Source organism: Callithrix jacchus, chromosome X (genome assembly GCF_049354715.1).
Source record: "Callithrix jacchus isolate 240 chromosome X, calJac240_pri, whole genome shotgun sequence".
Lineage (NCBI taxonomy): Eukaryota > Metazoa > Chordata > Mammalia > Primates > Cebidae > Callithrix > Callithrix jacchus.
The window spans coordinates 114,321,284-114,333,693 of NC_133524.1; the positions used below are offsets into that span (position 1 = coordinate 114,321,284).

Below are 12,410 nucleotides of genomic sequence, written 5' to 3' on the forward strand. Positions count from 1 at the left end.
TTTACTGTCTGGCTATTTATAGAGAGAAGTTTTCTGACCCCTACATTTCAGATAGCTACATACAGTCCAGATTAATAGCACTCTTAGTAGAGAAATGCTTTTTTGGTCAGGTTCAAATAGAACATTTATTTGTTTTCAAGAATACTAAGACATTATTTCATGGGCAGCAGTAGTTTTGGTTCCTAATGTTTTTCAGCATGCTGGGAAAAATGAAGGACTGAAATGTAGTGTTCCATTTAGATTTTCAGCAGACTCCATTATCTGAATTATGAAATTCTTTAGACCTGTGTGTGGTAATAATTGAAAATTTATAGAAATTGATTCAGTCTAATTTCTGTTTATAAAATTATATTTCCAGGAAAATGGAAAAGGACCTGATGGGCAGACGATAGCAGGTGAAGTGATGGGCCCTCAGAGACCTAGATCCAACTCTGGGAGAGAGCTTACTGATGAGGTAGAAATAGATTATTTTGTTCTTAAAACAAAAAGTACAAAAGACATAATGGGAAGATGAAAATGATCTGGAGATGGATGATAATAATGGTTACATAACAATGTGAATGTTTTTAACAACCCAGAACTATACACTTAAAAATTGTTAAAATGTTAAGGTTTATGTTATGTGTAGTTTATTATAATTTTTAAAAAAATTTAAGTTTATTGCTGTTAAGCAAAAAACATACAGAAGAAAAAATGAAGATTGAAGATTGTCTTTGTTTTGTTGATATGTTGGATGTTGCATCTCTGACTTAAACTTGCCCTTTTTATATAGTGGAATAAATATATTAAAAGCAAGGTTCGTATTTTATAGAAAGTGAGCTTTAAAATAACTTGATATTGAGGCCAGGTGCAGTGGCTCACTCCTGTAATCCCAGCACTTTGGGAGGCTGAGGCGGGTAGGTCACTTGAGGTCAGGAGTTCGAGACCAGCCTGGCCAACATGGCGAAACCCTGTCTCTACTGAAAATACAAAAATTAGACAGGCATGGTGGCGTGCACCTGTAATCCCAGTTACTCAGAGGCGAAGGCAGGAGAATCACTTGAACCCGGGAGGCAGAGGTTGCAGTGAGCTGAGAATGTGCCACTGTACTCCAGCCTGGGTGACAGAGTGAATTTCTGTCTCAAGAAAAAAAAAAATTAGTTTAAATAATAATAATAAAAGAACTTGATATTATAAATATGTGTTATACCAACATAATTTTTTAAATTATTTTAATGGTTTCTTACTGTTAAAATTTACTATGCACCTATTAGCCAACTTATTCAGAATTAAATTTTACAGCAAAATTTTAGTTTATGTTTCTTTAAAGCAATACATTTTTTTAAATATTGCATTGTGGAAAACAGTTTGGTAGTTTCTCAAAATGTTAAACATAGTATTACCATGACCCAGCAACTCCATTCTTTTGTATATACCAATGAGAAATGGAAACATATGTTCACACAGAAAATGTACACAAATATTCATGGCATCATTATTCATAACATCCAAAAAGTGGAAACAGCCCAAATGTCCATCACTAATTAATGGATAAATAAAATGTGGTATATTCATACAATGTTTTATTTTTCAGCAATTAAAAGGAATGAAGGAATAAAGTACTGGTACATGCTACAGCATGGATAAACCTTGGAACCATCATGCTAAGTTAAAGAAACCAGATGTAAATGAAAGGCTATATGATTTAATTTATATGAAATATCCCGAATGGGCAAATCTATAGAGACAGAAAGTAGATTAGTATTTGCCAGGGGCTAGGAGGAAAGGGAAATGAGGTGTGACTGCTAATGGGTAGGGAGTTTTCTTTTAGGGTGCAGAAAATGTTCTGACTTAGTGGTGATGGTTGTACAACCCTGTGAATATACTAAAAACCATCGAATTATATGCTTTAAATGAGTGCATTTTGTGGCATGTGAATTATGTATCAATGAAAATCTTAGAATTTATTGTGTGCAGTATTGAATGTATCTAAAAAGCCTTTAGCTTACATTTTGGGGAATTCTGTAGACTCAAAAAGATAATTAAATTGTAGGTCATCTTGGTGTGATTTTTTTTTTTTTTTTTTAACTTCAGGAAATTTTAGCCAGTGTAATGATTAAGAACCTGGATACTGGAGAAGAAATACCTTTGAGTCTTGCGGAAGAGAAACTACCAACAGGCATTAATCCTCTCACTCTACACATCATGAGAAGGACAAAAGAATATGTAAGGTATGGCCTAATGTTGTTATTTGTCATTTGTCATTTATAGTATTTCGGATTAATTAAGATTTCTCTGTTAGTGAACTATGACAATCCCTAACTTGGTTTCATTCACCCTTTTTTTTAATTCTGGAATTAAAATAGAGTTAGATAATGTATGTATTCTTTAACTTGGCTCTCCATTATGACTGTACAGTTACTTGGGGGAAATAGTATAAATATTAAATCCCATAGCATTTAGTTTCTTTTTTTTAATGATTTATATTATATTTGAGACAATAAAAAACAGTGAGGCAGCCAGGTGTAATAGTTCACGTCTGTAATCCCAGCACTTTGGGAGGCTGAGGCAGGAGAATAACTTGAGTTCAGGAGTTAGAGAGGAGTCTGGGCAACATAGTGAGACCTCATATCTACTAAAACAAAAACGTCATTACAGCAACAACAACAAAAAATGTTGAGGCTAAAAACCTGTGTAGAATGAACACTTAGTCTTCTGAAACCTTACTTTAAGGATCATAAATTATATAAGTATTTGTACTGTTTTCGTAGGATAGGAAAATGGCTTTAAAATGAAATGACTTTACTATGAGATGTATTTCGACCTAAGGAATCATTTCTGCAAAAGCAGGAGCTATTTTATTAAATGTAATGCATGTTGTACCTAATGAGTAGCAAGGAAGATGCCCTCAAGTTACTTTATTATTTTTCTACAGCACATTTTGCCAAGCAAAAGCCTTGTTTGTAGGTTTTTCTTAAGTTTCTAAATTGCATTCATTTATATGTTGTATACTGTACCTTGCTTAAAGATTCTTTTCTGGCCAGTCGCGGTGGCTCCAGCCTGTAATCCCAGCACTTTGGGAGGCCGAGGCGGGTGGATCACGAGGTCAAGAGATTAGACCATCCTGGTCAGCATGGTGAAACCTTGTCTCTACTAAAAATACAAAAAAAATTAGCTGGGCATGGTGGCGTGTGACTGTAACCCCAGCTACTCAGGACGCTGAGGCAGGAGAATTGCCTGAACCCAGGAGGCAGAGGTTGCGGTGAGCCGAGATCGTGCCATTGCACTCCAGCCTGGGTAACAAGAGCAAAACTCCGTCTCAAAAAAAAAAAGATTCTTTTCTTCAATTTCTGAAGCCTTTCAGTTCTCAAGGTCCATCATTTAAATTAAAATTATATAGGCCAGGCACAGTGGCTCATGCCTGTAATCCTAGCACTTTGGGAGGCCAAGGCTGGTGGATTCCTGAGTACAGGAGTTCAAGACCAGCCTGGGCAACACAGTGAAACCCTGTCTCTACTAAAATATAAAAAATTAGCCCAGGATGGCAGCATGCTCCTGTAGTCCCAGCTTCTCGGGAGACTGAGCAGAAGAATTGTTTGAACCCAGGAGGCAGAGGTTGCAGTGAACCAAGATCACGCCACTGCACTCCAGCTTGGGCAACAGAGCGAGACTCTGTCTCCAAAAAAAAAAAAAAAAGAAGTGTAGAAGAAATGGTTTCTTTTAAAACAACTTCCCCTTCTTACAGTAATGACGCAGCACAGTCAGATGATGAAGAGAAGTTACAGTCTCAGCCAACAGATACTGATGGTGGAAGGTTAAAACAGAAAACGTGAGTTACAGTACATCCCTTTTCTTCATTTCAACTTTTTATTTTAAAAAAGTGAGAACTACCATACTATTTTAAATCGTGCTCCATATAGTTTTTATGACTATCCACCACCAATCCTCCCTGCCCCTCGCCTATGGATTATGAAGTTGTATTAATTAATTTTAAAACATCTGGGCTGGGCGCGGTGGCTCACACCTATAATCTCAGCACTTTGGGAGGCCGAGGCAGACAGATCACCTACGATCAGGCGTTCAAGACCAGCCTGGCCACATGGTGAAACCCCATCTCTACTAAAAATACAAAAATTATCTGGGCATGGTGATGGGTGCCTATAATCCCAGCCACCCGGGAGGCTGAGGCAGGAGAATCACTTGAACCTGGGAGGTGGATTTCACTGCACTCCAGCTTGGGAACAGAGCAAGACTCTGCTTCAAAAAAAATGTAATAATAATAAAGCATCTGGATGCAGAAAATGACCAGTAAGTGTTGTACAATACCTGTGTTGTTTTTCTACTGGTAGGTAAGTATCAGAAGTGTTAGTAGAAGAACATGATTGTCCTTAAGGTTGTCTTTTCCCTTTCTCTTCATCTCTGCAATCCTGTTTGTCTTTCTAAACCCAGTTATAATGAGATTCTTCCTGACTACTCCAGTCCGTAGCAATTTTCTTTCTTTTCTCAATTTTAACAATACCTGTAGTCTATAACTTACTTTTTCCCTTTATCATATATTATCTTAAACTGTTTTCAGACAAATACACATTAAACAATCCAAGCATATGTTGCAAAAGGATTGTGATTATGCCATCCTTCTGTTTCTCCTACAAACTTCTAGATCAATGGCAGGCCTATACATTTTGTTTGATTATACACTAAATTGATAATAATTAAGTCTAAGGTTCAAAGTAAATTCTCCACTTGAGTCTTATCTTTTCCTAGTGTATATCAAAGAAAGCATTGAGAATTTTTGGAACAATGTACCTAAAATGTAGGCAAATGATAGTACCTCAGATATTTGGATCTTGGCCATCTAGTAGTTGCCGTTATTGGGAACCTGAGAATTAGGAATTACTACAATTATTCAGAGACAGGTAAACATCCAGGAGAGATGTCACATAGTCCATGCACTAAAACTCATTATTTTTCTAAGAGAAAAGTTCCTCAGGTTTATTCAGAGCCATTATTGCTTATTTCTTACATTATTTTTTGAAAACTCTGGTCATCTAGTGTCTGAGCTCACTGCAAAATAGAAGCAGTAAACTGCAGCTGGGCACGGTGGCTCACACCTGTAATACCAGCACGTTGGGAGGCCAAGGCAGGTGGATCACCTGAGGTTGGGAGTTCAAGACCAGCCTGACCAACATGGAGAAACCCCATCTCTACTAAAAAAAAAAAAAAAAAATACAAAAAAAAAAAGCAGCAAACTATGACAACATGGAAGTTGACACGTAAGAATATCAGATAACCAGAAAAATGATAAAAGAACTCATAATATAGCCAGGCACAGTGGCTTATGCCTATAATCCCAGCATTTTGGGAGGCCAAGATATGAGGATCAATTGAACCCAGGAGTTTGAGAGCAGCCTAAGCAACATAGACTCATTCTTTACAAAAAAATTTTTTAAATTAGGCAGGCATGGTGGCACACACTTGTGGTCTCAGCTACTCAGGAGGCTGAGATGGGAGAATTGCTTGAGCCTGGGGGATATCGAGGCTGCAGTGAGCCATGATCTCATCCTGGACTCCAGCCTGGGTGACCAAGCCAGACCTTGTCAAAAAGAAAGAAAGAGGAGAGAGAAAGAAAAGAAAGAACTCATAAGGAAGGAAGGAAGGAAAAAGAAAACTCATAATATGGCACAATCAACGAGAAAGGAAGGAAGGAAAAGGGAAAGAAAGAGCTCATAGCACAACCAAAGGAAGGAAGGAAAAGAAAGAACTCATAAGGAAGGAAGGAAAAAGAAAAGAAAGAAAGAACTCATAATATAGCACAATCATTTTTTACCACAGTGCTTTTCAACCTTTTCTCATGCCATGACACACAGAGAACATAGTAGTATTGGCACTGAATACTGTGGTAAGCTGATAAGGCAACTGATGGCCAGAGAAGTTTGATCCAGGCTTCCCTGAGTCCTGCCCTGTTGCCTTGAAGGCTGAGTGGGGAACCAGTACAATAGTATAGCCTACCTACAATGCATTAGAAAGCCTCTGAATGTATTAACCAACCAAAGAGATGCTAACAATGATCTTATTCATCAAAGAATGAAATTTAGAGAACATTAAGTGCCATTTAAGAAGGCATAAAAGTAGATATTTTAGAACTATTCTCATCTGAAATGATTAAAATGTCTGTTTTCTTGGCTTTTAAAATGGTACTAAACCTATAATTTTCCAGAAAATACAGTTTCAGTTATAGGTAGCAGAGACCTTATAATGGTTTTAAAAATGGTTTATCATCTAGGTTTTCTGGCTATCAAAAGAAATACAAAAATATGTAAAATAGAAAATGAAAGTTTATCATAACCTCAGCCCCAGAAATCAGTTTTAATAGCATGGTGTATTATCCATAGAATTTTTTTTTCTCACAAAAGCAGGGCTACTCTGTGTCTATAGTTTGTCAACTTGATTTTTTTTTTTTTTTTAATTTTTTATTGGATTATAGGTTTTGGGGTACATGAGCAGAGCATGCAAGACAGTTGCGTAGGTACACACATGGCAGTGTGCTTTCTTTTCTTCTCCCCTTCACCCACATTTGGCATTTCTCCCCAGGCTATCCCTCCCCACCTCCCCCTCCCACTGGCCCTCCCCTTTTCCCCCCAATAGACCCCAGTGTTTAGTACTCCCCTTTCTGTGTCCATGTGTTCTCATTTTTCATCACCCACCTATGAGTGAGAATATGCCGTGTTTCATTTTCTGTTCTTGTGTCAGTTTGCTGAGGATGATGTTCTCCAGATTCATCCATGTCCCTACAAACGACACAAACTCATCATTTCTGATTGCTGCATAATATTCCATGGTGTATATGTGCCACATTTTTCCAATCCAGTCTGTTATCAATGGGCATTTGGGTTGATTCCAGGTCTTTGCTATTGTAAACAGTGCTGCAATGAACATTCGTGTACATGTGTCCTTATAGTAGAAGGATTTATAGTCCTTTGGATATATACCCAGTAATGGGATTGCTGGGTCAAATGGAATTTCTATTTCTAAGGCCTTGAGGAATCGCCACACTGTCTTCCACAATGGTTGAACTAATTTACACTCCCACCAACAGTGTAAAAGTGTTCCTTTTTCTCCACATCCTCTCCAGCATCTGTTGTCTCCAGATTTTTTAATGATCGCCATTCTAACTGGCGTGAGATGGTATCTCAATGTGTTTTGATTTGCATCTCTCTGATGATCAGTGACGATGAGCATTTTTTCATATGATTGTTGGCCTCATATATGTCTTCTTTCGTAAAGTATCTGTTCATATCCTTTGCCCACTTTTGAATGGGCTTGTTTGTTTTTTTCCTGTAAATCTGTTTGAGTTCTTTGTAAATTCTGGATATCAGCCCTTTGTCAGATGGGTAAACTGCAAAAATTTTTTCCCATTCTGTTGGTTGCCGATCCACTCTAGTGACTGTTTCTTTTGCCGTGCAGAAGCTGTGGAGTTTCATTAGGTCCCATTTGTCTATTTTGGCTTTTGTTGCCAATGCTTTTGGTGTTTTGTTCATGAAGTCCTTGCCTACTCCTATGTCCTAGATAGTTTTGCCTAGATTTTCTTCTAGGGTTTTTATGGTGCCAGGTCTTATGTTTAAGTCTTTAATCCATCTGGAGTTAATTTTAGTGTAAGGTGTCAGGAAGGGGTCCAGTTTCTGCTTTCTGCACATGGCTAGCCAGTTTTCCCAACACCATTTGTTAAACATGGAATCCTTTCCCCATTGCTTGTTTTTGTCAGGTTTATCAAAGATTGTATAGTTGTATGTATGTTGTGTTGCCTCCGGTGCCTCTGTTTTGTTCCATTGGTCTATATCTCTGTTTTGGTACCAGTACCATGCTGTTTTGATTACTGTAGCCTTGTAGTATAGTTTGAAATCTGGTAGTGTGATGCCCCCCGCTGTGTTCTTTTTTCTTAGAATTGACTTGGCTATGCGGGCTCTCTTTTGGTTCCATATGAAGTTCATGGTGGTTTTTTCCAGTTCTGTGAAGAAAGTCGATGGTAGCTTGATGGGGATAGCATTGATTCTGTAAATTACTTTGGGCAGTATAGCCATTTTCACGATATTAATTCTTCCTAACCATGAACATGGAATGTTTCTCCATCTGTTTGTGGCCTCTCTGATTTCGTTGAGCAGTGGTTTGTAGTTCTCCTTGAAGAGGTCTCTTACGTTCCTTGTGAGTTGTATTCCAAGGTATTTTATTCTTTTTGTAGCAATTGCGAATGGCAGTTCGCTCTTGATTTGGCTTTCTTTAAGTCTGTTATTGGTGTAGACGAATGCTTGTGATTTTTGCACATTGATTTTATATCCTGAGACTTTTCTGAAGTTGCTTATCAGTTTCAGGAGTTTTTGGGCTGAGGCAATGGGGTCTTCTAGGTATACTATCATGTCGTCTGCAAATAGAGACAATTTGGCTTCCACCTTTCCTATTTGAATACCCTTTATTTCTTTTTCTTGCCTGATTGCTCTGGCTAGAACTTCCAGTACTATATTGAATAGGAGTGGTGAAAGAGGGCATCCTTGTCTAGTGCCAGATTTCAAAGGGAATGCTTCCAGTTTTTGCCCATTCAGTATGATATTGGCTGTTGGTTTGTCATAAATAGCTTTTATTACTTTGAGATACGTTCCATCGATACCGAGTTTATTGAGGGTTTTTAGCATAAAGGGCTGTTGAATTTTGTCAAATGCCTTCTCTGCGTCAATTGAGATAATCATGTGGTTTTTGTTTTTGGTTCTGTTTATGTGGTGAATTACATTGATAGACTTGCGTATGTTGAACCAGCCTTGCATCCCCGGGATGAATCCTACTTGATCATGATGAATAAGTTTTTTGATTTGCTCTTGCAATCAGCTTGCCAATATTTTATTGAAGATTTTTGCATCTATGTTCATCATGGATATTGGCCTGAAGTTTTCTTTTCTCGTTGGGTCTCTGCCGGGTTTTGGTATCAGGATGATGTTGGTCTCATAAAATGATTTGGGAAGGATTCCCTCTTTTTGGATTGTTTGAAATAGTTTTAGAAGAAATGGTGCCAGCTCTTCCTTGTGTGTCTGGTAGAATTCGGCTGTGAACCCGTCTGGACCTGGGCTTTTTTTGTGTGGTAGGCTCTTAATTGCTGCCTCAACTTCAGACCTTGTTATTGGTCTATTCATAGTTTCAGCTTCCTCCTGGTTTAGGCTTGGGAGGACACAGGAATCCAGGAATTTGTCCATTTCTTCCAGGTTTACTAGTTTATGTGCATAGAGTTGTTTGTAATATTCTCTGATGATGGTTTGAATTTCTGTGGAATCTGTGGTGATTTCCCCTTTATCATTTTTTATTGCATCTATTTGGTTGTTCTCTCTTTTCTTTTTAATCAATCTGGCTAGTGGTCTATTTTGTTGATCTTTTCAAAAAACCAGCTCTTGGATTTATTGATTTTTTGAAGGGTTTTTCGTGTCTCAATCTCCTTCAGCTCAGCTCTGATCTTAGTTATTTCTTGTCTTCTGCTGGGTTTTGAGTTTTTTTGATCTTGCTCCTCTAGCTCTTTCAATTTTGACGATAGGGTGTCAATTTTGGATCTCTCCATTCTCCTCATATGGGCACTTATTGCTATATACTTTCCTCTAGAGACTGCTTTAAATGTGTCCCAGAGGTTCTGGCACGTTGTGTCTTCGTTCTCATTGGTTTCGAAGAACTTCTTTATTTCTGCCTTCATTTCGTTGTTTACCCAAGTCAACATTCAAGAGCCAGTTGTTCAGTTTCCATGAAGCTGTGCGGTTCTGGGTCGGTTTCTGAATTCTGAGTTCTAACTTGATTGCACTATGGTCTGAGAGGCTGTTTGTTATGATTTCAGTTGTTTTGCATTTGTTGAGCAGTGCTTTACTTCCAATTATGTGGTCAATTTTAGAGTAGGTGTGATGTGGTGCTGAGAAGAATGTGTATTCTGTGGATTTGGGGTGGAGAGTTCTGTAAATGTCTATCAGGTTTGCTTGCTCCAGGTCTGAGTTCAAGCCCTGGATATCCTTGTTGATTTTTTGTCTGGTAGATCTGTCTAGTATTGACAGTGGAGTGTTAAAGTCTCCCACTATTATTGTGTGGGAGTCTAAGTCCTTCTGTAAGTCCTTAAGAACTTGCCTTATGTATCTGGGTGCTCCTGCATTGGGTCCATATATGTTTAGGATCGTTAGCTCTTCTTGTTGTATCGATCCTTTTACCATTATGTAATGGCCTTCTTTGTCTCTTTTGATCTTTGTTGCTTTAAAGTCTATTTTATCAGAGATGAGAATTGCAACTCCTGCTTTTTTTTGCTTTCCATTTGCTTGGTAAATCTTCCTCCATCCCTTTATTTTGAGCCTTTGTGTATCCTTGCATGTGAGATGGGTTTCCTGGATACAGCACACTGATGGGTTTTGGCTTTTTATCCAATTTGCCAGTCTGTGTCTTTTGATTGGTGCATTTAGTCCATTTACATTTAGGGTTAATATTGTTATGTGTGAATTTGATACTGCCATTTTGATGCTAAGTGGCTGTTTTGCCTGTTAGTTGTTGTAGATTCTTCATTATGTTGATGCTCTTTAGCATTCAGTGTGATTTTGGAATGGCTGGTACTGGTTGATCCTTTCTATGTCTAGTGCCTCTTTTAGGAGCTCTCGTAAAGCAGGCCTGGTGGTGACAAAATCTCTGAGTACTTGCTTGTTCGCAAAGGATTTTATTTTTCCTTCACTTCTGAAGCTCAGTTTGGCTGGATATGAAATTCTGGGTTGAAAGTTCTTTTCTTTAAGAATGTTGAATATTGGCCCCCACTCTCTTCTGGCTTGTAGTGTTTCTGCCGAGAGATCTGCTGTGAGTCTGATGGGTTTCCCTTTGTGGGTGACCCGACCTTTCTCTCTGGCTGCCCTTAGTATTCTCTCCTTTATTTCAACCCTATTGAATCTGACGATTATGTGCCTTGGGGTTGCTCTTCTTGCAGAATATCTTTGTGGTGTTCTCTGAATTTCCTGCAATTGAGTGTTGGCCTGTCTTGCTAGGTGGGGGAAATTTTCCTGGATGATGTCCTGAAGAGTATTTTCCAGCTTGGATTCATTCTCTTCGTCCCCTTCTGGTACACCTATCAAACGTAGGTTAGGTCTTTTCACATAGTCCCACATTTCTTGGAGACTTTGTTCATTCCTTTTTGCGTTTTTTTCTCTAATCTTGGTTTCTCGTTTTATTTCATTGAGTTGGTCTTCGACTTCAGATATTCTTTCTTCTGCTTGGTCAATTCGGCTATTGAAACTTGTGCATGCTTCGCGAAGTTCTCGTATTGTGTTTCTCAGCTCCTTTAATTCATTCATATTCCTCTCTAAGTTATCCATTCTTGTTATCATTTCCTCAAATCTTTTTTCAAATCTTTCCTCAAGGTTCTTAGTTTCTTTGCATTGATTTAATACATGATCTTTTAGCTCACCAAAGTTTCTCATTATCCATCTTCTGAAGTCTAATTCCGTCATTTCGTCACAGTCATTCTCCGTCCAGCTTTGTTCCCTTGCTGGTGAGGAGTTTTGGTCCTTTCTAGGAGGCGAGGTGTTCTGGTTTCGGGTGTTTTCCTCCTTTTTGCGCTGGTTTCTTCCCATCTTTGTGGATTTGTCCGCTGGTCGTCTGCGTAGTTGCTGACTTTTCGATTGGGTCTCTGAGTGGACACCCTCTCCGCCGACACAACGAGAACTCCAATCCTGGGTTGTTCTCACAGCGCCATCTTGAGTCCTCCCCCCGATTTTTTTTTTTAAGAAAATCAAATATATTATGGACATGTCTTTATATATTAGCACCAATAATATATATATTTCAGTCTTTCTGTGAGCCAGACATGAGAATTAAGTGCTTGAGATATAACAGTTAAGAAGACATTCAGGACGGGTGCAGTGGTTCATACCTGTAATCTTAGCTCTTTGGGAGGCTGAGGCAGGCTGATCACTTGAGTCCAGGAGTTCAAGACCAGCCTGGGCAACATGGCAAGACCCTGTCTCTCAAAGACATACAAAAATTAGCTGGGCATGGTGGTGTGCACCTCTAGTCCCAGCTACTCAGGAGGCAGAGGCAGGTGGGTTCATTGAACCTGGGTGGTGAAGGCTGAAGTGAGCTGAAATCATGCCACTGCACTCCAACCTGGGCAAGAGAGCAAGACACTGTCTCAATTAAAAAAAAAAAAAAGACATTCATAGTCTCTGCCTTCATAGAACTTCCAGTTAAATGGGAGAATTAGGCATTAAACGCATAAATCTAGCTACAGATAAATCTAGTTAACATTTGTAGTGATTGCTTAAAAGAAAAGTTTCAGGTGCTATGGAAGTATTACAGTAGTCCCCTCTTATCCACGGGGTATACATTCTAGGATCCCCAGTGGATGCCTGAAATCATGGATAGTACCAGACTCTATATCTACTGTG

At 38.7% G+C, this 12,410-nt stretch overlaps 1 protein-coding gene across 1 annotated transcript in view; it reads left to right on the top strand.

Moving 5' to 3' along the window:
• The window catches only part of WDR44 (WD repeat domain 44), a 98,627-nt gene that overhangs the window by 46,205 nt on the left and 40,012 nt on the right, over positions 1 to 12,410 (top strand). The window contains exons 6-8 of the mRNA XM_002763194.6: positions 359 to 454; positions 2,074 to 2,210; positions 3,725 to 3,808. Coding sequence (XP_002763240.1) covers positions 359 to 454; positions 2,074 to 2,210; positions 3,725 to 3,808 — 317 coding nt within the window. The remainder of the gene's footprint in view (positions 1 to 358; positions 455 to 2,073; positions 2,211 to 3,724; positions 3,809 to 12,410) is intronic.